Below are 27,470 nucleotides of genomic sequence, written 5' to 3'. Positions count from 1 at the left end.
AAAATATCTCTGTCGTCGATTTGGAATTTAGTAATGTATTTATGTCTTTATCGTTTTTTGTTGTTGGCTGAAGAAGGGTTTTGAGACCGAAACATTCCGTGTTTGGTATTTTGTTCTTTTTTGAAGCTGTTATATTCATTGTTGATTATTGTCCTAACATGCTAGTGAAATTTGAATGTGCAGCTATGTGGTCTAGTGGTATGTCACTCGCTTTCTGATCTGAGGGCCCAGGGTTTAAGCCCCACTCTTAACAGCATATAGTTGAGACCTTGGAAAAGGCTCTTTACTCACATTCTACGCGCACCTTAGTCAGGTGTAAAATGAGTACCTGGCTGTTAACAGCGTTGTCCCTGTCCGAAAAAATTGTAATATCGCCTAACAGGCATCATATCTCGTCCTACATGTTAAGTGTTTTGCTGGCTAGGGACCCCTTGTAAAGCGCTTTGAGCACATTAAGTGGATATTGCACGATATAAAAGCTAAAGTTTTTTAAAAAATTATTTCTGATTGTACTGTATCGTAAAAAAAAAAAAGGGACGCTGTCCCCAAAAAACTTCCAGTCCCTTGTGGACATCGGTTTGATGGGATCTAAACCTTGACCCCATTTCCATCCTCAGAGGTGGCCTTGACCTTGTCAGCCTTGATCGTCTCATCAGTGCTGGGATCCAAGAAATCTTTCCCAGTCATGTCTGTCAAGTTGTTGCAGGCCAAGATGGCTGAGTTGGCCACCTGGAACAATTACGGTCATATTTAATATTTACTGCCAAATTTTGTGCATACCAGTAAGCAAAAATGTGAAAAGTTGGAAATTGAGAAAGATAAAAAGCTGAAACAGTGTTGCATACTTTAAAAATTAAATGACGCCATTCAGCGCCCGCAATCATCAGATGCTGTCATCTAGGCTTGTCATGTCTACAGTTGAAATTAGTTAAACATCCTCTGATGTCAACAGAAATCACCCGTGTTGTCCAACATGAGCAAATTGGGGTTAATAATCTTGCCCCCACCCCCTCCACCAAAAATGAAAGTGCCTGAAGCGGGGCTCAAACCAGGAATCTACCAGGCCACAAGTGCTGTGCCTAAATCCCTTGGTCACTTCATCCCCATGTTGCATGATACAGTCAAGCAAAAATAAAAATTGACCAAAAAAAAAAAAACATCCATCTGTGAAGAGGCTTTTAGGGATGATTTATTCCTCATGATTTTTGCACGGCTATGTGGTCTAGTGGTATGACACTAGCCTTCGGATCAGAAGGTCCTGGGTTCAAGTCATGCTCTGAGCAATGCAATGCATAGTTGGGTTTTAGGGTGCAGCGTGGCTCAGCGGTACGGTCTTTGCTTCGTACCCAAAAGGTACCAAGTTCTCTCACTAGCCGCTGCGCTGTGTGGCCTTGAGCAAGTCACCTCGCCCTTGATCAATTTGTGGTGCTGCACTGCGGCTAACGCCTGGGTTATTCCAGTCTTCCCCTGGAATAGATCCTGGAGAAAAATTTCCCCTATGAGATGAATAAAGAGAATTTTTTAATCTTTTTTAAAATTTTACACACCTTGTTAAGAGGGGTGTACTGTGGGTGGTGGTGTTTGAAGACTGGGTTGTTGCTGGCACGGTTGTAGGCACAGAGGAAAGCCCAGCGGCGATGGGGACTGTCGTTGGCGTTACTGGTATGGAGGAGATTGCAGTGGAAGAATAGAGCATCTCCTGGAAGTGGAAGAGAATGGAAGGGATGTTTTGAAGTAAGGCAGAGATAGATGATGGTGGTGATGTTGGGTGATTTGTGACAAAAAATATTACAAAATATCAAAAAACTTCACAAATGATGTTGACGATGATGATGATAGTGATGATGATGATTATAATAATGATAATGATAAATATGATAAATGACGATGATGACAATGTTGAAAATGATGATGATGTGACGATGGTTATGACTGCTGTGGTGGAAATAAAAACAAAGGCATATAAAAAAATATGAAATTCAAAAATTAAACCTCAAATAGATTTTTTTTTAGAGAAAACATATGTTATCGAGGGTGGGGTGGGGGAAATGCACATACACGTAGAGTCAACCATAATACGAGATTACAGGAAGTCAAGGATTGAATAAGAAAAGTGGATTGAGATAGAAGCATTCAGAAAAATAAAACTAGAGCTCACCTGGTTCCAACTCGACAAATTTCAGAGGCAACACTTTTTTCAATTCCTCCACACGCTGCAGATCGGCCCCGGTTTGGCCCCCAACAAAAAGATGCTCTATGCGGCCACATTTGTGAGACCCTTCCAAAACCTAATTATTTTTTTTAGAAAGAGTAATTAACGATAACTGAAAAGAAAATAATCGGAGTACTTAAGAAATGTTATAAATAATATTGTGAAATTGATTGTAAGCTTCAAGTTAATTACAAAAACAGATCAAATTAACGTTTTGGGTTTCCCCTTTATCAACAAAACAGGATGAATGAAACACCACAGATGAATGAGACACAGTGGTAGTGGCGTAGTTAAGATTCATCTTAACTACGCCACTACCACATTTTCTCATTCATCTGTGGTGTTCATCTGTGGTGTTTCATTCATCCTCATTCAGATCGGGACTTGAACCTTGGACTTTCTGATCCGAAAACGAGTGCCATACCACATGACCACATAGCCACACAATATAAACAGTGGCACACATATTGGACTTTCTGATCCGAAAACGAGTGCCATACCACATGACCACATAGCCACACAATATAAACAGTGGCACACATAGAGACTTTCTGATCCGAAAACGAGTGCCATACCACATGACCACATAGCCACACAATATAAACAGTGGCACACATAGAGACTTTCTGATCCGAAAACGAGTGCCATACCACATGACCACACAGCCACACAATATAAACAGTGGCACATACCACATGACCACATAGCCACACAATATAAACAGTGGCACACATATTGGACTTTCTGATCCGAAAACGAGTGCCATACCACATGACCACATAGCCACACAATATAAACAGTGGCACACATATTGGACTTTCTGATCCGAAAACGAGTGCCATACCACATGACCACACAGCCACACAATATAAACAGTGGCACATACCACATGACCACATAGCCACACAATATAAACAGTGGCACACATATTGGACTTTCTGATCCGAAAACGAGTGCCATACCACATGACCACACAGCCACACAATATAAACAGTGGCACATACCACATGACCACATAGCCACACAATATAAACAGTGGCACATACCACATGACCACATAGCCACACAATATAAACAGTGGCACACATAGAGACTTTCTGATCCGAAAACGAGTGCCATACCACATGACCACATAGCCACACAATATAAACAGTGGCACACATAGAGACTTTCTGATCCGAAAACGAGTGCCATACCACATGACCACATAGCCACACAATATAAACAGTGGCACATACCACATGACCACATAGCCACACAATATAAACAGTGGCACATACCACATGACCACATAGCCACACAATATAAACAGTGGCACATACCACATGACCACATAGCCACACAATATAAACAGTGGCACATACCACATGACCACATAGCCACACAATATAAACAGTGGCACATACCACATGACCACATAGCCACACAATATAAACAGTGGCACATACCACATGACCACATAGCCACACAATATAAACAGTGGCACATACCACATGACCACATAGCCACACAATATAAACAGTGGCACATACCACATGACCACATAGCCACACAATATAAACAGTGGCACATACCACATGACCACGTAGCCACACAATATAAACAGTGGCACATATAGAAAGTAATTAACAAAAATGAATACAACAGATTCAAAAAAAAAAAAAAAAAAGAACAAAATACAAAACAAGGAATGTTTCTGGCTCAAAACCCTTCCTCAGCCAGCAACAAAAAATATAAAAACATAAATACATTATTCAAAAAAAAATAATAAAAACCCAAAAAAACAAGATTTTAGTCATGTATTAATGTTTTCATTGTTTTTTTGTTATCGGCTGAAGCAGGGTTTTGAGCCTAAAAAGCAGATAGACGACAGAGAAATATTTGGCACTTATAAAATAGACAGAAGTACATTTGAAATATTACCTGAAGACAGCCATTTTCCTTCCAACATTTATCAATAGCAATGAAGACAGTCATCATATCGGGAAACAAACAGCCGTTCTTGTACCAATAGCTGAACATAAAATAATAGAAAAAAAATAAATAAAATTCCCTTTATTCGTCCCATAGGGGAAATTTGTCTCTAGGGTCTATTCCAAGGGAAGACTGGAATAACCCAGGCGTCAGCCGCAGTGCAGCGCTGCAAATTGAGTTGGTGTTAGGGCGAGGTGACTTGCTCAAGGCCACACAGCGCAGTGGCAGGTAATCGAACTCTGTACCTTTAGGGTACGAAGCAAAGACCGTACTGCTGAGCCAGAGAAGAGAGGAAGACGGAGAGAGAGAGAGAGAGAGAGAGAGAGAGAGAGAGAGAGAGAGAGAGAGAGAGAGAGAGAGAGAGAGAGAGAGAGAGAGAGAGAGAGAGAGAATAAAACAAATATTATAACTTACAAAGAGTGGGGATCCCCATAGCTCAGTTGGTAGAGCACTCACTTCATATGCAAAGGGACCAAGACCAATCCTGGTTGCAGCCGAGATTTTATTCAAACAGACTCCAGCTGTGAATGGGTAGCTGGGTCTGTTAGATCTCGTGGAAGTTTTGAAAAACTAGTGACATGTTATATCCTAGAAGTACAAAGCAATTGTATTGTCGTTCCAAATATGGCTCGTATGTCATATTCTCACACTACTACGAGCCCATATCCTAACACTATAATTCTACTCACAAGCCCATATTCCTCTAAACTATAAATTCTACTCAACAAGCCCATAGTCCTTAAAACTATACATTCTACTCAACAAGCCCATATTCCTCTAAACTATAAATTCTACTCAACAAGCCCATATTCCTCTAAACTATAAATTCTGCTCAACAAGCCCATATTCCTCTAAACTAGAAATTCTACTCACCATGCCCATATTCCTCTAAACTTATATTCTACTCACCCATAGTCCTGATGCCAAACATGTTTGCCTCCTGTGAAAGCTTCCTTCATCATCAATTTTGTATGATAATGATAAACCTCTCCTCCAAGAAGCTGTGGGGGGGAATGGTACCAGATCGTGGCTTAGCAGTTTATCAAATTAAGAAATTCAGGAGCAGGCACTGGTGTAAGATAAAGAACTGAACAAGTGTGTATGAAAGGTGCCAGACAAAGCAAGAAAGAAAAATGCAAGAAAAAAAAACATCCCATAAAATCAGTCTACCTTGACTGGGGATCGAACCTCAGACCTGATAACCGGTCAGTCGAGTAATAAGTTATATTTTAAAAACTTCATTCATTAGAAAACCAGAGTTATGCCTCTTATGTCAGCCATCTGTGGAAGGAATATTTGAAGAGGGTCAGCCCATTAAGGGTTAAACAATTATAATGGATTTAATATTCTATTTATTAGAAAATTGCATAAAATAAAGCTTTGAACTTTGAACTATCAATTGGGTGAGCAGCTTTGTTTCAAAAATCACTTACATCCTGAGCTGTGTTCACGACTTTCTCACATCGAGCAATCATTCCGGTCACATCATGTCCTGGATGGCTCCACAAGCACATGTGACTTTGTCGACTCTCTCCATCTTTTATCTGCAAATATTATTCAGTTGTTAGAGCATTAATAATAATAATAATAATAATAATAATAATAATAATAATAATAATAATAATAATAATAATAATAATAATAATAATAATAATAATAATAATATCTTTATTGTCCCCAAAAAAGTGGCAATTTGTCATTTGGTTACACATTTATAACAATACAATATTGACATAGACACACTCACACAAGATGCACACTAGTAACATAGTAGTTATTGTAAAAAAAAAATTAAAAAAAAAAAAATTAGCTTCCTTTCTGGACTGGCATGACATTTCTACCAAGAGAGAGACAATCACATAGTTTATATACAGAGCTGCCAACTTGAAATTTCAAAAATTCGTAGTTTCCAACGGAAAAAATAGAAAATTTAACTTGAAATAGCTTAGAAATAAACAATTTGCCCTCAGCATGATCCAAAAAAGGTCCAAAGTCCTGAATATAGGATCTAAGGAACTAAACTTTCCTTCTCAAAAAGATTTATTGAGTCAAAGAGGTGAATGTGGTCTAGTGGTATGACACTCGCTTTCGGATCGGAAGGTCCTGGGTTCAAGCCTCGCGCTCGACGCATAGTTGAGTCCTTGGAAAAGACTCTTTACTCACATTCTCTCACCGTACTCAGGTGTAAAATGAGTACCTGGCCATTAACAGCGTTGTCTGTCCGAAAAATTGTAATATCGCCTAACAGGCGTCATGTCTCGTCCTACATGTTAAATGTTGCTGTTGACCAGGGACCCCTTGTAAAGAGCTTTGAGCACGTTAAGTGGATATTGCGCTATATAAAAGTTCTTTTTTTTTTTTAATGCAGTTCTGTAACTGGAGTCAATCGTAGTACTAGTCAGGTCTGGTTTATATGATAAAACAGATGCTTTTCATTGACAAAAAAATATAGAATGATCTCTCAAAGGAGATCTCACAAACATTCATTCCCTACAAACTCCTGCGCAAAAAAAAAAAAAAAAAATAGACTACAGCCAGGGTCTGGGCAAAAGAAATATGGTGCTCCATTACCGCAAAGGAAAATTTGGTCATGGCATCAGATCCTTCCAGACATTCACTGACTTTACTCAATTCATCTCTGTCAAGCAGGCCTCTGGGAAAAAAAAACGTATTTATTATGATCATGAGGAGGAGGAGGAGGAGGAGGAGGAGGAGGAGGAGGAGGAGGAGGAGGAAGATGAGGAGGAGGAGGAATGGGAGAAGGATAAGAAAGAGAGGGGGGAGGGAGGAGGAGAAGAAGAAGAAGAAGAAGAAGAAGAAGAAGAAGAAGAAGAAGAAGAAGAAGAAGAAGAAGAAGAAGAAGAAGAAGAAGAAGAAGAAGAAGAAGAAGAAGAAGAAGAAGAAGAAGAAGAAAGAAGAAGAAGAAGAAGAAGAAGAAGAAGAAGAAGAAGAAGAAGAAGAAGAAGAAGAAGAAGAAGAAGAAGAAGAAGAAGAAGAAGAAGAAGAAAAAGAAGAAGAAGAAGAAGAAGAAGAAGAAGAAGAATAGAAGGCACAGTGTATAAACATCTACTAAGCTAATTTTATTTTTGGAATTGTTTTTGTTTGTTTTGGTTTTGTTTTTTGTTTTTTGCTTTGTACAAAAAGGACCTCACAGGCAGCCAGTACTTAATAAAATGGAAATATTGGTTCATACAGTCAACTGGGGGAATAAATGAAACATTGTGAAGCCAAGTGAGTATGATAAATCCATGGAAATGTGCTATAGGGTTAGGTTAGGGTTAGGGTTAGAGCTAGGGTTAGGGTAAATCCATGGAAATGTGCTTTGGGGTTAGGGTTAGGGTTAGAGCTAGGGTTAGAGTAAATCCATGGAAATGTGCTTTGGGGTTAGGGTTAGGGTTAGAGCTAGGTTTAGGGTAATCCATGGAAATGTGCTAAATGTGTAAATGTTTATATTTATTCTATTCTATAAATAATAGAACAAAACGATTTGTAGACAAATTGAATGGAATTTTACCTTACAATGATGTAACCTGCATCATCAAATGCTTGTTTCAAAGACGTCGTCACTGAGAAATTGTCAGTATAGGCGGTGTCTGAAACATGGAGTCAATCAATAAATCAATTTGTAAAGCAATTCATTCATTCATTCATACCATATCTACATGTCATCTGTTAAACATAACGACTTGATATGTTGAGGGAAATAACTCTATACATAACATGTCACAAGGGGTCGGGGGGGGATTGCTACCTTGTTGTTGTTGTCATTGTTTTTAGGAGTTTTACAGGTCATTTCAGTGTCAGTAAAATGGGAAATTTTAGGGTAATAAACAAAAGTGAATATAACAGCTCTTCAAAAATGAACAAAATACCAAACTCGAAACATTTTGGGCTTAAAATCCTTTTTCAGCCAACAACAAAAAAACAATAAAGACATAAATACAGTACTAAATTCCCATTAATTCTGTCGTCTATCTGGAATTTAGTAATGTAATTTATGTCTTTATTGGGCTTTTTTTGTTGTTGGCTGAAGAAGGGTTTTGAGTCCAAAATGTTCTGTGTTTGGTATTTTGTTCTTTTTTGAAGCTTTTACAACATTCACTTTTGTTTATTACTTTTTACAGTCCACAGCCTCTAGCAGTCTTAATATTACCTTGAGATTTTAGGGGGGAAGTTGTAGATCTGAAGTTTAAAATACCAAAGAAAGAGTAAGACAAAGGTGAGTGGCTCAAATAGGGAGAAGAAGATTCCATGAGTAATCTAGAAATGTTCCCATTTTGACACCTAAAATTCCCATCCAGGCACAAGCAATGATGGACACAAAAATGTTTAACGAGTACAATATATTCAAAACTAAAGATGATAATAATACAGTCCAAGCTGGTATTGAGGACACCGCTTAACAGGGACGAATTTTCAGGAACCGAGCCGTCCCAATAAACCAGTTCGGATTGTAGTACTTAATAGAGAGATTTACATAGGTAGTCTGATTCTAGCCTATAGACTGGTGCCGATTAGCCATTGGAAAAGTGAAGCGCTAGTTTGGGTTAAAATTTGAATAATGCAATTTCACATAATCACTATTGCATTATTTTTTCACAGTATCTGAAGGTTCTGGTAATGTTTTAAAGAGACTTTCTTTTAAGGTGATTGAAATCAATGTGGGCAAATTATGTCAAAAATGATAATTTTGATAAAAATTATGTCATTTCTAAACTTTTGTAATTTTTTTTCAAAATTTAGATAGCAAAAAAAAAAGAAAAGAAAAGGCATCTTGATAATTCATTTATATATTTCTATGCCAAATTTAATCAAGATTGAAGGTAGTGCAGTATGTTCAATTTTGGCCGCCAGTGACCAACCCTGTTTTCTCCATGCTAAAGTCCTGTTTCAATGAGTAGTCAACTTATAGAGAGGCTGTCCCGTGGGGAAATTCCCAGTCACAGATTTTGAGCTTTTTACAAAAGTAAATTTTGAGTAGTAAAATCATCATAACTTTGGAACCGTTTATCCTAGATCAAAAAGTAAGGTATCATATTAAATGGTTTTTAAAGGCCTATCTGACTGTTATTAATTTTTAGTTTTCGAAAAAATATCAAACTATTACAAGGAAAAAATAGCTCTCTAATAAAGGAATTAAACATTTAACTGCCTCCCTATCAGCTAAGGATCCCTAGCAGGACAAGAAAAAAAAAACAGAGATTGTCAATTCAGGAGAAAGATGAGAACGCCTTTGAAAGAAAAAGATATTTTCCAATAGCATAACTGTTTACAACCAAAGACAACAACAGTGTCGAGGGTAATGCGTGTGACGTGCATTGCCCAGGGGGAACAACGTCAGGGCAAGAATTCTGTCACCAATCTGTGACCAAACACAGAGCTGACTACTTGAAATTTCAAAAATTCGCAATTTCAAGGGAAAAAGAGAAAAAATCAACTTTAAATAGCTTAGAAATAAACACTTTGCCCTCAGCATGATCCAAATATGGTCCTGAATATGGTTTCTAAGGAACTAAACCTTCCTTCGCAACAAGATTTATTGAAAATGAGTCAAAGAGGCGAATGCAGTTCTGTAGCTGGAGCCAAAAATGTGAATTTTTACGAATTTTTTGTAGTATTAGGCATGTCTGCAAACATCGCTTCTTTTTGTTTGCAAGATGAGGCACGTTTAGTAATAATATGACGTGATGAGTCGCCCGCCATGTGTTTCTGAATAAATACGGTCATCATTAATCATTAATCGTAATAATATTTTGGCGGAGGAGATGACCACTGGCATCCATTAAATTTAAACATGAATTGTCTAGGGAGACCAAGATTTTGGCTTCCTGGCATAAAACCGTAATTTCGTTTATGAAACTGTTTCTTTCTGTGAAGCGAGTTTTTTCTTCTATTTATTTATTACTTGATTGTTTGTTTTTTGGAGGGTTTTTTTGTTGTTGCTAATCTTGTTTTTTATTTTTTTAAATCTTTGACATATTATTATCATATTCATTTTCTTTTTTTTCTTTTTTTTTAAATTTATTAATGGGGTTCTTTTTGTTGTTGTTTGTTTTGTTTTGTTTTTCATTTTTTTATTCTTCAACTTTCTCCTAGTTTCAATAATTCGTTTACAGGGGGGGGGGGGGAGTCATGGTAATATTGTTACGTTACAACGCCTTTTTAAAACAGCAAAAAAAAAAAAAAACAAAAAAACAAGAACAGCAAAACAAAACCAAACCAGTAACAAATAGAAAAAAAAAAACTCGCCTCTTCAACATAAAGAAGCAGGTCCAGAAACAAAAGTGTGGTTTTACGCTGGGAAGGCAAAATCTTAGTCTCCCTAGTCCCTAGCCCTAACCAAAACTGGCCAATTTGGCTAGGGACCAAAGAGAACAAGATTTTGGTCTCCCTAGCCCTAGCCCTCTTCCAACATAGACACAGTATGAGTGTGGTGAGGTGTTAATCCATAATCATAAACATAGCAGAAGTATGGAGGGCGAAGTCTAGGCTCTAAACTCAACTCTAGGCCTTTTTAATTATTTTTTTTTAATATTTTAATTTTAGACGTTATCTAGAACAAAGTTCAAATTAGGCAAAGGTTTATTAAGGAACCCTCCATTTTTTCCCCAATAAAAATCGATTTTAATTTTAAAAGCTTGATCATTTTTAATTGCAACAAATTTAAATTTTGACTTTTAAGCTAAATTTAAGAAAAACCTGTTTTAGACATCGTAAAGCTGTGGAAAATAATGGGTTTGTTGCAAGTTGTAAACAACTCTTTTCTCCCCTGCCCCTGAATGATTGAATGACGATTGTTTCCAAATAAAACCACGTGACATCTATTAATAGAACTAATTGAGAAGATACGAAATACACAATTTTTGGGGAGAAAATGATGCATGAGTATTAGTAGTAGTAGTAGTAGTAGTAGTAGTAGTAGTAGTAGTAGTAGTAGTAGTAGTAGTAGTAGTAGTAGTAGTAGTAGTAGTAGTAGTAGTAAGTAGTTTCATTATTATTATTATTACTACTACTATTATTATTGTTATTATTATTATTATTATTATTATTATTATTATTATTATTATTATTATTATTATTATTATTATTATTATTATTATTATTATTATTATTATTATTATTATTATTATTATTATTGTTGTTGTTGTTGTTGTTATTATTTTATTATTATTATTATTATTATTATTATTATTATTATTATTATTATTATTATTATTATTATTATTATTATTATTATTATCAATAATTACGAGTCCTGATCTGACCAGCGCATAGTTGAGTCCTTGGAAAAGACTCTTTACTCACATTCCCTCACCGTATCCAAGTGTAAAAGGAGTACCTGACTGTTAACATCGTTTTCTCTGTTGGAAAAATATCACCTTACAGGCGTTATGTCTCGCCCCACGTGTTAAAGGTTGCTGTTGGCTTGGGACCCCTAGTAAAGCAGACATTGCCTTTAGATTGTTGTGTGTGTGTGTGTGTGTGTGCGCGCGCGCGTGTGTGAGTGTGTGTGTGTGTGTGTGTTTTCCGGGTTCGAGCCCCCATCGATTTTTTTTTATTCTCTATTGTCATTTTCATTTCTTGCGTGATCAAAGGGAAATAATCCATGAAAAACAAACATTGGATTTTCAGGTGAAATTCCAGCGGGAAGATGTGGATCTGTTAAGTAAGATTTTAAACCGCTCGCCAGAGAGAAAAATACACACTACAGCGATGCGCTTTTGATGAAACACGCGTTTTGCCTTGGTAAACAATGAGAAATGTATAAAATTGTGAGTTAAACATGTCAAATGTCCATAAAACTCGAACGTTTTGGTTGCAAACCTATAAATGCCGTTCAGTAATACAGTTGGATTCAATAGTCTGATGTCACGTCACCCAGCAACGGCGGCCATCGTGGTTTTAAACTAAGAAAATCGGTACTTTTTATTATTCATGCTGGCTATAACTTTTCATATGTCTTGTGATCAGAATGTGTAATAGTCAAAACATGATCATAATATTTATAATGTTTTTCTCCTCTGGATACGCTTTTATGTTCGTCGGAGAAATATTTCATAAGGGCGTCCGCCATTGTTTCGATAGTTTAGAGCCAGTTACTAAGTTACCATGCGTCATTACGAGGGAAGTGACGTTACGACTGTTGAAGCGTATTTACAAGTAATTTAACTGTCCCATACTTCAGAACATCCATTAGTTCCGTAATTTACTCTCTGAGACGTAATATAAAATTACACTAATTTGTCAAGCGTAACTCTTGGATGAATTGCCTCTTTAATTGAAGGCGGGTATTTTCATGGGTTACATCCCCTAATTTATAATCCGGTTTATTTTTTTTTTTTATTTTTTTTTTTTTTAACGTGAGCTTTCATATAGACTTTGTGTGATCCAGCCTTTTATAGAGTTAAGCCTTGATATTAATGATTCGGTCATTAAATAGGAATGATTTAATAATTATGTGACTCCCACTGCCTACGAGCAATGATATAATTATATTCGTTGCTTCGAGTCAGTCTTGTCTATGAAGAACATGTTTGTTGGATGAAGTGGAAAACAATCTCTTGAAACATTGAAAATGTGAGACTTTTCCATCTTCCCAAAATCGACTCAATGAAAGAGTACAAATTTTAAGAGAGCGACAACTCTTCAACCGTCTGGGTGGGGTTCCTGACCTCCCATGGTGGACAGGGAGGTACATGCTGTGTCTTCTATCCTATTGTGTCTGTTTTCCAACATGCTTTCTGTCTTTGTCTTGGAATGAGATTACTTGGTTTTGTCATGGCCCTGGCTGTGAGGGAAACAGTCAAATGCATAGTTATTGTTTTGGGAGATGATATTTTTTTCCCTTGTAAATCATCTCTCCGTTATGTATTATTATATTTGTTATTTTTGTATTATGTATAATTTAAGCATTTGAGTGTATTCCTCTTTGTTAGATTTTGTGCTTGCGTCCGGATGAGACTTATAGGTGATCTCAAACTAAGTACATTGGTGGTGTATGCTCCTGGAATCTACATCTGATCCCTATTTGTTCCCAGTTCCCCTTTGTCTTACTTTCTCTTGGGTGCTTTATTGTAATTCTAGAACTGTTTACTTGCCCATTTTCTTCCTTTTTACTGGCGCAGATATAACCTAAATGTGTTGCAAGCGCCGTAAACCCCTTAAAAACAAAAACAAAAACAACAATAAAAAACAACTCTTCAACCATAAACTGGCGTTCCAACGGTAAACCTATGGAATTATGATCAATGTAGAATCCAAACAATCATCTCACCGAACAGTAATTTGTGAAATATGTAGAAAAGTGTTATTATTGACCCCCCCCCCCCCCCCAAAAAAAAAAAAAAAAAAAAAAAAAAAGAAAGAAAGAAATTTAAACCCAAACCATCACCATTCGATAAAGCAAATTTATTATTTTTCAAAATGCCAATTGCAACAAAAATTTGGCTATTTCAAAATGCTAAAATGGCAATAAGGCTCTCCTTTCCAAGAAGGTAAACGGTTACGGTTCCCTTTAATTTGATTGGTCCGTTGTTTGGAAGGCGTACACTTTGAAAGAAAACCAAAACATTGGCTCTCCGCCGGGGACGTTGGTGTTGTTTTCATTTCAACGCCTAAAAGTTTGCTTTGTTACTACTGTTACCAAAAGACGATAAAGTAAGAATGCAACCATTTTTTTCATTTTTATTACAATTCATTAAAATGAAAGTCATTGCGGGACTTCATATTCACCTTCTACGCCTTATCTGAAGTCAAATGTTTTAATTTATCCTAAGTGAAAGAATTGATCAAGAGTAAGAATCTCGCAATCATTTCAATTTTAGATTGTGGGTCCATGTTTGTATGCATTGATCGTTGTAAACTTTTACGTTACTTCCACTTTTTAGATTGAATACATCCTTTTTAATTTCAATTATTTATTTTCACAATGAAATTGAAGAAGTGGAAGAGTGAATCAGAGTGATGAAGGCAAAGGTGGCCTTACTTCGGATTGCGCGAATTTATGGTTTAGTTTTCGAGTTGAATTGAAAATTGACAAATCGTCAACTACCACTTTGTTCTGTTTGTTTGGGGTTTGTTTTTTTTTCCACTGAATCTGAAGTTTAGATCGGAAAACAACAGTAATTTTTGTTTTGATTCTAACTAACTCATCATCGAAGTCCTGAAAAACTGAAAAGACTAAAAATTAAAAACAAATGTCAACGAGTATAGTGTAGACTCAAGACCTTTCCACAACGATTGACAATGGATGAATCATTGTAAAGAGATGAGATTCGAGATTCATGATCATATGCTTGCAAATCACTGCATGCACCTGAAGAGTTCCAGTTTAACTCCTTGGTAGTTGATGAACCATCAGCCACCAAGGACTCACTCTGACTCTGTGGCAATTGACATTTCCTTTAATTTATATTAATATTAGACTAAATAGGCACAGTTATTAGTGCAGGGTTTATGGGCCTTAAAAAGATAATCCCTCCAAAAGGCAGCAAATAGAACATTTATAAATTATATCATGTATGATAATTTTCCGCTGATTTTGCCGTGTCATTTTCCTCTGGTAGAAGCTGAGGTCATTCAAGTGGTTGATTATTAGTGAAAAAAATCACCATCGTGTCTTGTGTTATAATTTGATGTGCTAAATGTTCTGAATTTTGGCGACATTCCCATTTTTATGATGCCAGTCTAGACAGACTGGCGCCAAATGTAAAAAAGTGACACAAGACCACTTGTGCTCTTGGATCAGCTGCTGGTTGAAAGGAGGGGGGGGGGGGTCAAGTGTCATTACGCTTATTGGGGTTCAATGAAGTTTTAGTTGCATCAACTGTTGTTGCTCTTTTGGCAAAAACTGCTATGTATGTTTTGTTAGTGTGGAGTAAAATTTAACCCTGTCTTTTACATATAGTATTGGGTAAGAACTCCAATCTCTCTCTGTCTGTGAGTTAATAACTTTTTAAAATGGGCTATCAATTGCACTTCCACGTACCCCTGTTGATGTTATCCCAAAAAACATGCATTAGTAATAGTATTTATATTGCGCAAAATCCAAATCATGCTCTCTGAAAGTTAATTGCGTATCAACAGATGCTACTGGTTTTCAATATTTATATTCTCAAACGTCCTGAATAAAAGATTATCTTTCACAAAATATTTATTTGATCTTATTCCCTTCAGATGGAGGCCGATACAGATGAAATATATACTGCTACACTAACTGTTGAGAAGACGAAAGGAATGGCAATGCCTCCAAGAAGTATGTCAATCCCACTGCCTTCGAGTCAGTCCAGTCTATGTAGCACACCTTTGTTGGATGAAGTGGAAAACAATCTGTTAAAACAACAGCACACTCTTCACACGTTTGATAGTGGATTCTCAGATTGGACTCCTGACTCTGCAACCTCCTTGGCTAGTCTCAGTAAAACTCCATCCTTATCGCACGGTGCTTCATTATCTGCTCAAAGTACGACTTCAGTTGATTCTGAATTTGAGTCTGATTCTACTGAATCCTCTCTCCATCATCGTAGATCTTGGCCAATGAGAAGTCGCAAGTTGTCATTTCACTCACCAGACACTGATGGAAATACAATGTCGTCATCTCCGATGTTCCACGTACATTTAGATCAGGCAGATCAGAATGCTGACAGTGCCTGTCATTCCAACTCTACTCATTCCGAGGAAGAATTACGTTTTATAATTTCCAAATCTAGCATAGCCAAACACAGTCCTATAGGTCTATTCCTGGAAAGGAGTCGTAGCTTATCTCGGTCACCTTTGTCGAGCTCATCTGATGATCTTGAGAATAGTTTTCAAGAAATGTCTTTGGAAGAAAATTCTTCATCATCTTCCAACTCCAGTTCAAATCAACCTTCACCAAAGTCATTCTCATCATCCAGTCCAATTTTTTCCTTTAGTCTCCAGCATAAACCAAACGAGAAAATCAATCCTGAGCGTGATGTTTCGGTTCAAAGGTCGTCGTCTCAATCACATGAAACGTTTTCTAATTGTAATTATTTTGATGGTGGAAAAAAGTGCAACAAAACGAACACTCATTTACCATTCAGTCAAACTAGTGAACTGTCATGTGTTGATGAAAGTCAAGGTAATGAACTGTTGTGTGTTGATAAAACTTCATCCATTCCTAGTCAGACATTTTCTCAAGTCAATATCTCAGGTGTACGCCTATCCACTGGTGCCGACTCGTGTGAGGATATTTGTAAGGTTGACTTTGTCTCTAATCTTTCCCTTATCCCTTTAGTGGATTCAACCAAACTCATTACCCAAGTTCCTAGCTCGTCATCGCCATCACCAGTTGTATTTCATAACTATGAACAAACGCTCTCCACAAACAGTTCTTTATCTATATCTTCATCAACTTTACCATTTCCAAACGCTTCATCAAGTACATCGTCCCAACTGCCGTGTCAATGTTTAACTTATCATCCATGCAACTCTCCAGCTGTTTCTGGCAGCAATTTTGTCAGAAGTCCAACGAAAAGATGCTGCATCGTAGCACAACGCAATATCTCAGAATCAGTCAGTCCTCAGAAAATGAGAAAGTTACGAGCAAGGGGGAAATCTTCTGGTGCATGTAATATAAAAAGGGATTTGTTTGGTCAACAATCATTATCAAAGGAGCAAGAAGATGATTTAAAGACAGATGAAAGTAGATTAGCTCAACCTCAGGCCATTGCCAGGTCACCTGAGGAAAGAACTCCTCAATTTCTCCATATTGACAACAATGCTCCAAATAATGAAGACTCCTCAATTGCTAAGACTCTTGTAACTCCTGTCAGCAGGTGGAGGAATTCTAATTCTAAGCCTAAGAATATTAAAAATGTCAAGATCAAGGAAAGATCTATGACAGAAGCAGATGATGAACTAATTAGTAGAATATGTCTCAAGTTTTCTCCGTCCATTCCCTCTCAGTTGATTGGTCGACATATTGGTGTAAAGCAATTTGACATCCTGGGTGAACTGCATAGACACAACCTTATTGGATGTATCGAAATCATTTTGGCTTATATACCAGATTCTGACCTTCTAAAGTGAGTGCTTTGTTAACGATATATCCATGTTGTAGCTTGTAACTGTATCTAAAGTTATTGAAGAGAAAGATTATCAAAATATGCAGACCTGCAGAATTATGAAATTACAAAGGGTCCGTGGCCAACAGCATCACGTAACATATACGAGACTTGATGCCGGTTAGGCGATATTGCACTTTTTCAGACAGAGACAAAGCTATTAACGTCCAGGTGCTCATTTTACACTTGAGTATGGTGGGAGAATGAGAATGTGAGTAGAGTCTTTTCTGAGGACTCACCTTATTGTCGAGAGAGGCTCGAACCCAGGAAATTCCAATCCGAAAGCGAGAGTGGTCATACCACAAGACTACATAGCAATGTATTTTCATTGGGTCCAACAAAGCATCGATAATATAATACTTTAATAATACATAGTTCTAAATGGACAGGCTGCGGAAATTCCTTTTTGGCATTGAAATTCCTCCGAGTGGTGTCTGAAATTCCTATTTTAAGTCAAATTTTAAGTTGGCATCTCTTTATTATTAATTTTATTTTAAAAATTATTATTATTATTATTATTATTATTACTCATTATTATTATTATTTGTACTATTTTATTATTAATTATTTGTATTGGTATTATTGCATTATAATTAGATTAAGAATGCGTTATATGTAAAGTGAATTGTTTGCTGGGGCTTTTACTTTTATACTTTTTTTCTACATCAGATAATATATGGGAAGATAAAAGGAAAAAAACTCCTGAAATGTGAACAAGCCAAACATTTCAAATTCTGACTCTTTTTTCTTTTCGAAACCGAAATTTATGTATCAGTACCAGTTTTCAAAAATCCTTTCTGGTGGGTTTTTGTTGTTGTTGTTGTTGTTGTTGTTCAAAGTTGTCAATTTCCCTTATATTTACGGAATTCAATATGTTATAAACCCTCAATAAATTTTCCAACCACCTGCTTAACGGAAAAAGTAAGTACATAATAATGTCCTTTTACGGGAGTTCAGCAGTCAGAATGGGGTCAGTCTATGTATTTGCATAAAAGTTCAGTAAATGTTTGCCCCCTGAATTGGCAGCCGTGCTTGTTGTTGTTTGTTAAAGGATACACTTTGTAATCCCGTTGGGCTGCTCTCTCTCTCTCTCTCTCTCTCTCTCTCTCTCTCTCTCTCTCTCTCTCTCTCTCTCTCTCTCTCTCTCTCTCTCTGTGTTATTTTATGACACATATTTGTCTCACTCTCTATCTATCTTTCTTTCATTCTCTTTTTCACACCTTCTCCTCTGTTATTTTTACTAACCACAAACACATAATTTAATAATTGTTTTCAGAATAACCGAAGTGAGCAATGTTTGGAAGAGTTCATTGTCTGCAGAGCAAAAAGCTTATAGAAGATACAAGACTTTATGCAAGAAGATGAACAGTGCCAGGAAAATTAGGAATCTGACAGAAAAGGTAGGCTAGGGCCAAAGCTTAGATTTAGATTTAAGCATTCTTCCTCCCATAGTGGCAGGGAGGCACTTACAATGTCTTCTATCCCCCTTTATCTTCTTTCTAACATGCTTTCTATCTTTGTTTTGGGATGAAATTACTTGGTTTTGTTCTGGCATTGGCCCGATACCCTTGCTGGGAGGGTAACACTCAAATGGTGTACAGTTAGTTTTGAGAGATAATATTTTTTTTTTCTTGTAAATCATCTCTCTGTTATGCACTGTATTGTGTTTTTTTTTTTTTTTTACATATACAGTAAAATTACTTTAAACCGAAAGAAGCTAAACCGAAAAATACCTTAAACCGCAAAGAATTTAATAAATTGTACTAGTTTCTTCATAATCTTTGTACTAATTCTTACGATGAACTGAAATACTTCTAAGCAGGACTTTCTTTAAACCGAAACAACTTGAGAGCACCTTCCTTTTTTCTCTCTCTCTATTTTTCTTCAAAAAGTCGGGAAGGTGGCCACACGTAATAACGCCCGGCGATATTAAACAAAGAGCGTGAATTTAAGATGAGGGTGATGGGTGGGGTGGGGGGTAGGCAAACACTTCAATCACTGCACTTGGGCTTGGTCAACACCACACATCGCACAGACTGGAAAAGGAAGACAGCGGGTGACTGGCAGGCGAAAAATGAGGAAAGAGGGGGAGTTGGGGTGTAGAATCACGAAAGCGAGATGTTCTCGCTCGTGTGTTGATGCTTTGGAACTTTTCAACACGACAATAAAGAGGGGTGGTAGACAGCTTACCTTGACTCTCATTTCCATTTCCTACTTTTTTACTTGTTCGTTGTGTTGTGGGCGGGGGGGGGGTGGGGAGGTTCTATGTATTGCCTTTTGACTATGGCTTTTCAACAAAAGAAGATTGTTACAGCTTGCATTGACAGTCCTTTTCATTTCCATTTCACTTCACCTCTGATGCTGCCATCTAGTTATAATTTATCGCACAAGAACTTTCAAATCTTATTTTAGCTTTTGCAATTTACTAAAGATGTCTGAAAAGAAGCACTGTGCTTTTCGTCAGTTTAAAATTAAAATATATGTAAGTCGATGAAAAAAAAGTTGGATCAAGACGGAATATGTAGATACGGCTCCAAACTCAACTCTTTAACATTTTTGATTGAAACGAGAACTCCTAAAACCCTCTTTTTTTCTTTTTTTTTTTTTGTTTTTGAAATAAGAAAACAAATTTGTATTGGTAACGAAGACTGCATATTCAACAACTCCATTCTAGGGGAAACCATGTATAGATTAATGAGCAAATCTAAATATTATACTTGAAACATTGTAAACAGGCTTGCTTTAAACAATGTCTTAACCGAAATGTTTGGGGTCCAATTCGTTTTAAAGTAATTCTACTGTATATGATTTGCAAACATTTGAGTTTATTCCTCTTAGTGGGGACCTGTATTTGTGTCTCAATGAGACTTTTAGGTGATCTCAATTTAAGTACTTCGATAGTGTGCTCTTGGAATCTACATATTTCCTATTTGAACCAATTCCCCTCCGTCTTACCTTTTCATGGGTGCTCTTAATTGTAATTCTAGGACTTTTTACTAACCCACTTTCTTCCTTTTTCCTTTTTACTGGTGCTGATATGACCTTACTGTGTTGCAAGCACCGTAAAACCCTTAAAAACAAAAACAATAAACATCCTTCAGAGTCAGGGGTCCCGATAGCTCAGTTGGTTGAGCACTCGCTTCACAATCAATAAAATATCATCATTATCTTTAGTTCAATTAACCATTCATTCTTTGGTTGCGTTATTAAATAATATGTTTAACTTTTTTAATGATGATGGAATAATGAATATTGATTTGTTTTTGTATGTATTAGTCTTGCATTTTTGATCAGATAAAGTGTTCCAGATATGAATAGTGGTGCCTTGTAATATTTTTCCTATTATGCTATAGTAACAGTTATAGGGTTTTCTGCGGCAATGTGGTCTTGTGGTAGTATGACACTCGCTTTCGGAATGGAAGGTCCGGAGTTCGAGCCTCACTTTGCGCATGGTTGAGTCCTTGGAAAAGGCTCTTTACTCACATTCTTCATTGTACTCAGATGTAAAAAGATTACCTACTGTTAACAGCATTGTCTGACGGAATCATTTAAGGCTTGTGTGGGGTTTTTTTTTTCAAAATTTATTTTTGAATCACGATTCTCTTTCCATGTGTAGGAAAATGTTGTGGACAAACTTCAGGAAAGAGAAAACGTTCTTATGACGTCTTCCAAAGGCCACTTGACAGCGATTCAACCCCAGTCTGTAGCGGCAGACACTTCCACTTCCACTCCCTTGTCAGCAGCCCAGGTAGGAACTTTTTACTTTTCTGATATTTATCTCTCTTTCATTTCCTCTGTCTTATCTTGTTTTGTACCCTGGGTGTGTTTTGACTACAATGTGCAAATGGACCAGATCACAAATCTGGAATCCAAAATATTATTTCAACTCTACAAATTATGCACATGCCCATCTCTCAAAGTGACTACTGTACTTGCTGGATTCAAGCACTGTCTCAGCATGTTAGCTCAGCATGTTAGAATTCATGTGTCAAAATCTAATGCTCATGGGAGGTAACGACTATTATATAGATAAGATTCAGTCATCCAGTGTGCTGTATTGCAGAGCATGCTGAAATTGGGTCCGCTGGAGTCCAGAAAGTGTTGTATAAGTATTCCAAAATTTGATGATAGTTTTTCCATGACCTGTAAAAAATCCTTTAAGTGAGCATTCTTTGTTTTGTAGTTATATGACCTTATCTCCATTAATTCATATTAACGTTATGTGCTCAAAGGTGCCAAATGTTTTTTCTTGGGGTTTTTCACATCTCAGTTCACACTTTTTTTCTCTGAGAAGAAAGCCAATGAAGGTCCTTCCTCTCAGTACAGAAATTATATTTGAATTGGTCCAACAAATGCCCCATACAGTCGCAAAGGAAAAGAGAGAGGTTCTTGTTTGTTCATTAACAAAGTTTGTTTTTTTGGTGAGATTAGATGCTTCCACTTATTTTCAATCAAAATCATTTGGCATCCCTATGTGTTATTTTATTCTATTCATTTCCATTTTCATGTTTGATTATATATTTTTTTTCCCAAAGACTTTCTGGTTTTGTCAAAATCTTAAAGTAACGTGAACTCTCTCAATCCGTAGCTCCCAGAGTTCCTGTCCGAAGACCGAACTCGCAACTGTCCTCATTGCCAGTGTAGAGCTGTGGTAGTGCCGTGTCAAGACAGGGCCACCTGCGTGTCGGAGAAATGTGCCTACGACTTCTGCATCAAGTGTCTGTTCCCGTTTCACCACCCCACCCCTTGCAAGCCCCTTTTCCATTGTGCATCCAAGACCATGCTGGCTGGAAGCAAAAAAAGTAAAAGGAATTTGAAACGATTGAAAAACCTTTAGTTCGAGTGGAATCAACAGTTTTATGTAAAGCATTATTTATGTGATTCTGTCTCCTCTTCTCTCTCTCTCTCTCTCTCTCTCTCTCTCTCTCTCTCTCTCTCTCCTGTCCGTTGCCGGTTATAATTTTTGCCCCAACCTGCCATTTCATTCAGCATTAATTGTGATAGTAGTTATGTGTGTGTGTCTTTTAATTTAATATTAAGAAACGATGCATTCCCTTAGAAGTCAATTTGATCTCATTCCTGCCGACTGCTATGGCATATGTATATTTTAATAAGCAACCATATCCAAATTACTCAGTCTCTGACCTCCCATGGTGGGCATGCTGTGTCTATATCTGTTTTCGGAGTTGCTTTCTGTCTTTGTCTTGGAATGCGATTACTTAGTTTTGTCCGGGTCCGTATCTGGGAGTGAAATAGTTAAATGTGTGGTTATAGTTTTGGGAGATGATATTTTTTCATTGTAAATCATCTCTCTGTTATTTGCTGTTACATTTTTTTGTTTTAAATATATAGTGGTTTTTAAGCATTTGAGTGTATTCCTCTTAGTTGGGACCTGTAAATTCTCAGTCAATTAACTGAAATCAGTCAATTTGTCAAATTCAAATATTTAAAAAAAAGGAAAGAAAGAAAGAAGTGAAGAAAGAAAGAATTCACAAATCGTAGTCGAATGACCGTAAAGTAATTAGGAGTGTTCCATAACGCTACGCATAGCTCATGGGAGCCGTTAATATTAACGATGGATTTATTGCCAAGGCTAAGCGGCGCGTTTTAGAATTGGCGTGACTGAACACATCCCAGTGTAATTTCACACAGCCTTCGTTAAATTATTTTTTCACTTTCCAACCTGTCGTGATCCCAACGGTAGCCAATTTTAACTGAGCCGCCGAGCGATAAATTTCACTGTTTCGTCTAAGCCAAAATTGACCACAATTACAAGCTGGGTTTTAAAAGTATGAAAAAAATAAAATGCGAATGCCAGAAGTAACATCTCTAGTAGATGATGGAGACACCTTTAAATCGAAAGTTAGATTAGGATAGATTGCTACAAGTCGATTGCCTCACATTGTAAACAAACTGGTTGACCGTTTCTTCACTGATTGAGTACCTGATTATAAGGAACAATGGTAAGTAGCCTAATTAATTCCCGTGCAAATCAGGACGTTTTCTGCCATTGTTTTGCTCAAGCCCAAGCGAGCTTGCTGTTTTGTGGCGATTTACCTTCATTTCGATTCTTTGAATTTTTTCCGCTATGCCTGCCGAAGTTTCTTCTTGATAATTCATTTCTACTTCATAATTCAGTGTATTGGCCAGAAGTCATATTTATTTAAGTTTTTTTTTCTCTGTCATTTACTGATTGAAAATCAAGTTTGCTCATTGCTACATTATTCTAATGTTCTCATAATGGCTGAGCTGTTCGTGGATCGCAATTCAGACTTGTCGAGCATCAATAAAGTTAAAGATGTGAGTGTGAGGAATAAATTCAATTGGTCATGGCTAGAAGTTAAAGATGATAATGGTGATTATTTTTCTGACTATGTCAAAAAAAATTCCAGAGGCAGGAATATGACTTTGATGAAGTCATCTTTACCTATATGAATGACATGCTTATTTAGCATTCCTTCTACATCAAATTATGGCAGTCATACTTCCAGTAAGAAATAACACCCACTATTTTAATGTATTGTATTTATCACTCTCCTCTCCAATGATGCCCTTATTTTTTTAAAAATAATTGAATCTTCAGTTTGTCGAAGAGTTTCAGTCAATTTTTATAGAGCTCATTTACAGGTCTTAGTTGGGACCTGTATTTGTGTCTGGATGAGACTTTCAGGTGATATCCGACTAAGTACATTGATAGTGTGCTCTTGGAATCTACATCTGTTCCCTATTTGAACCTTCCCCTTTGCCTAACTTTTTCTTGTGCTTTCAAATGTAAATCTAGAATCTTTCTGACTATCCCATTTTCTTCTTTTCTTAATGGCACTGATATGACCTAAATGTGTTGCAATCATTGTAAAACCCTTTATAAACAAACAATGTCAATTGATGTGTATGTATTAATAACCACTTATCTGATCAGTATTGTCATAATTAGGGGCGTGTTATTCCACTTTATTTCTAAATAGGGTACACATTTCACGAAAGCTACGAAGTATTCTTTTTTTAATATTCTGATTTGAGACACATGTTTAAAAAGTGTTGTAATAATTATTAAAGACAAGCAAATGACAAGATGAATCAAAATTACCATCTACAAGGTTGCCAATATTTACAGAATTCAGCACGTTATAAACCTTCAGTATATTTTCCGATCACCTGCTAAACAGAAAAAAAAAGTAAGTAGGTCATGTCTTTAAACTGGAGTTCAACACTCCGATAATGATTGGTCAAAGCATTTGCATAAATTTTGCCTCCTGAATTGGCGCCCCATTATCTATTTTTGCCATTGGTTTTTTAGTGGTGACAACTTTCACTGTGGTGTTGACGAATTCTACTCACACCATGAGTGGCACCCATGACTCACACTCACAATTTGAAAACAAAATTGTTACTACAATTACTGCCATAAGTACCAATGTGAAATTGGATGTAAGCTTCAATTTAATAAACGAAAATGTATGGACGTTTCAGGTTTCCCCTTTTCCAATAAAACATGAATGAAACACTACAGACGAATGAGCTAATATTATCTCATTGATCATGAGATCGGTCTCACGAAACAGCGTTTTCTGTTTGCGTTGATTAAATTGAAGCTTACATTCAACATCACATTGGTTTTTATTGCTTCGAGCAGCAACATTTACACAATGACAGCCATGATTCCAACATCGTTATATTTTAAGATTTCACTTTAAAGAAATATTTATTTACTTATACTTATATTTATTTGACCATTAATTTTTTTTTTTTTTTTGAGAGGCTTGGTCTTGAACGTGTCTGAGACAAGATTTCCTCTACATATCAAATTACATGAACTCTTGTCATCCCCGCCCATGGAACAGGAGTTTATCCCAGCTTCTATAGCATGAAACGGACAATAGCTATTGCTTGCTATCATTTGGATAGGACGCTAGTCTGTTGCAAAATCATTTCCACTAGATCTAACAGACCCAGCCACTCAATCACTTCTGAGTGGACAGGGGGGTCCGGAAAAAAAAAAATCTTGACTGCACCAAGGATCGATCTCAATCCCTTTGCATATGAAGCGAGTGCTCTATCAACTGAGCTATCGGGATCCCCATTAACTCTGTATTAGATTAATAATTGTCCACATACAGCTAAGTTCTGTTTTGGAACTTTTACTTCAAAATTCAGATCTTCGCTTTATTTTGTTCATGATCAGGACTATCTATTCAGTTTATATGAATCCCCATAATGTACAGGGAGGTCGCTGTGTCTTCCATTCCCATATCTGTTTTCCAACTTGCTTTCTGTCTTTGTCTTGGAATGAGAGTACTTGGGTTTTGTCCTGGCCCTGACGGATACCCTGGCTGCCCAGTCAAATGTATTGTATGTGGGGCAGTGTGGCACAGCGGTACGGTCTTTGATTCGTACACGAAATGTACAGAGTTTGATCACCCGCCACTGCGGTGTGAGAGACATTTAGTCTTGAGCAAGTCACCTCGCCGTCGTTAATTTGCGGCTTGGCCTGGGTTATTCCAGTCTTCCATTGGAATAAACCCTAGAGACAAATTTCCCCCATGGGATGAATAAAGGGAATTTTATTTTATTTATTTATTTATTAGGTTATATTGGGAGGTTATATTTTTTGTCTTGTAAATCATCTCTCTGTTATGCATTGTATTATTTTTGGTGTTTTTTTTAACGTGATATTAATATATAATATACGATTTGTGAACCTCTTAGTGGGAGCCTGTGCTTGTCCAGGATGAGACATTTAGGTGATCTCAAACTAAGTACACGGATGGTGTGCTCTTGGAATCTACATCTGTTCCCCATTTGAACCAATTCCCCTTTGTCTTACTTATCCTTGCATCCTTCTGGAGGTTGTAAATCTAGAATTTTTTTTAAATCCCATTTTCTTTATTTTTACTGATGCTGAAATGACCTCCATACTCCATGTGTTGTTGGTGCCGTAAAACATGTAGCGATAAACAGCAATTTATTTGGTGTGTAATGATTTATCACCCGGTGAATGAAACTATTGACTGATTTTTTTTTTTTAAATTTGTCCTGAGTTGAGTCTATTTACTCAAAAAGTTATTTTTAGTCTGTTTCGTTTGGTTGAAATTGGCCTATCTGGTAAAGCCATTTATAACTTACTAAAGTAGAATAAACAATTCATAAATAAACATGTACCTATATTTCTAATAGCAAATTTCCACTCATCTTACCGTGCACTTATTGCTTCTCAAATGAACATTAACTCTGCAATATTGAAGAAAAACAACTAAAAAATTTTAATAAATCACTATTTTGACAAATACAAAACTATTATTATTATTATTATTATGGTGACTGATTCCCTCTATTCCTGTATTAGATTGAATATCAAAGATTGTTATTAATTAATGATACAGATTGTTGTTGGGTCCGATGATGACTCGATGGCCTCATCTATGTGCAATTTTAGGTTCCAGTAATTTTATCTCTATTTAACATGATGCCTGACGTCAAGAATGTATTTACAACTATGCAGTATTCGATAGGACTCCATTGTGTGAGGCGTCACCCGACTGTTATTAATAATATTTGAAAGGTGAACAGAAATAAAGCAAACATGAGATCATTGTTACAGAATATGATCTCTGATTTTTATATTTTGATGTACTGCTAATTTTTAAATATTTATTGTACACTGTTGGCATGATGACGTATTTATGACAATTTTTAATGTTTTTATGGCTTATGGTGTATATAAATATAATACCATTGTACAAATTCCATGAATTAAATTATGATTATATTGCTCAAATCAATGGCTTGGATTTATCATTGTCATTACCAGTTACCAGCTCCTGGGTGGGGTTCCCAACCTCCCATAGTGGGCAGGGATGTACTTGCTGTGTGTTCCCGACCTCCCATAGTGGGAAGGGAGGTAATTGCTGTGTGTTCCCGACCTCCCATAGTGGGCAGGGAGGTACTTGCTGTGTGTTCCCGACCTCCCATAGTGGGCAGGGAGGTACTTTGCTGTGTGTTCCCGACCTCCCATAGTGGGCAGGGAGGTACTTGCTGTGTCTTCTCTCCCCCCTGTACTGTATCCGTTTTCCAACATGCTTTCTGTCTTTGTCTTGGGATGGGATTATAATTGGTTTTGTCCTGACCCTGGCCAGTGTCCTTGGCTGGGATGAAAACAGTCGAATGTGTAGATTTTTTTCCTTGTAAATCATCTGTTATCT

At 36.8% G+C, this 27,470-nt stretch overlaps 2 protein-coding genes across 2 annotated transcripts; one reads left to right on the top strand and one right to left on the bottom strand.

Moving 5' to 3' along the window:
• Positions 1–108: 108 nt before the first annotated feature.
• On the bottom strand, positions 109–10,991 carry LOC144956674 (L-proline trans-4-hydroxylase-like). Its single transcript, XM_078887325.1, has 9 exons — positions 10,886–10,991; positions 7,701–7,779; positions 6,758–6,839; positions 5,620–5,730; positions 5,096–5,187; positions 4,136–4,226; positions 2,159–2,288; positions 1,548–1,699; positions 109–729 (listed from the first exon to the last, which is right to left on the bottom strand). Exons 1-9 carry the CDS (start codon positions 10,896–10,898, stop codon positions 589–591), a joined length of 891 nt encoding a protein of 296 aa, XP_078743451.1. The 5' UTR covers positions 10,899–10,991; the 3' UTR covers positions 109–588.
• Positions 10,992–13,719: 2,728 nt separating this feature from the next.
• Positions 13,720–27,046, top strand: LOC144956528 (uncharacterized). Its single transcript, XM_078887086.1, has 6 exons — positions 13,720–13,843; positions 15,362–17,232; positions 18,548–18,671; positions 20,888–21,019; positions 21,860–22,655; positions 23,906–27,046. Exons 2-5 carry the CDS (start codon positions 15,362–15,364, stop codon positions 22,106–22,108), a joined length of 2,376 nt encoding a protein of 791 aa, XP_078743212.1. The 5' UTR covers positions 13,720–13,843; the 3' UTR covers positions 22,109–22,655; positions 23,906–27,046.
• The last annotated feature ends 424 nt before the right edge of the window (positions 27,047–27,470 follow it).

The sequence above is a fragment of the Berghia stephanieae genome, chromosome 11, assembly GCF_034508935.2.
Source record: "Berghia stephanieae isolate SIO BIC M18660-M18661 chromosome 11, UCSD_Bste_1.3, whole genome shotgun sequence".
Lineage (NCBI taxonomy): Eukaryota > Metazoa > Mollusca > Gastropoda > Nudibranchia > Aeolidiidae > Berghia > Berghia stephanieae.
Note: the sequence above shows the minus strand (reverse complement) of the source record. Positions and strands in the feature narration are given on the sequence as shown.

What these genes read in the sequence shown, in the direction of transcription:
- LOC144956528 (XM_078887086.1), top strand. Translation starts at nt 15,362, where the DNA reads ATGGAGGCCGATACAGATGAAATATATACTGCTACACTAACTGTTGAG. An exon ending in CCAGATTCTGACCTTCTAAA is followed by an intron (nt 17,233 to 18,547) that starts GTGAGTGCTTTG and finishes AATTGTTTTCAG; the next exon opens with AATAACCGAAGTGAGCAATG. An exon ending in CTCCCTTGTCAGCAGCCCAG is followed by an intron (nt 21,020 to 21,859) that starts GTAGGAACTTTT and finishes CTCAATCCGTAG; the next exon opens with CTCCCAGAGTTCCTGTCCGA.
- LOC144956674 (XM_078887325.1), bottom strand. An exon ending in GCAGGTTACATCATTGTAAG is followed by an intron (nt 6,840 to 7,700) that starts GTAAAATTCCAT and finishes TTTTTTTCCCAG; the next exon opens with AGGCCTGCTTGACAGAGATG. An exon ending in ATTTGTCGAGTTGGAACCAG is followed by an intron (nt 1,700 to 2,158) that starts GTGAGCTCTAGT and finishes TTCCACTTCCAG; the next exon opens with GAGATGCTCTATTCTTCCAC.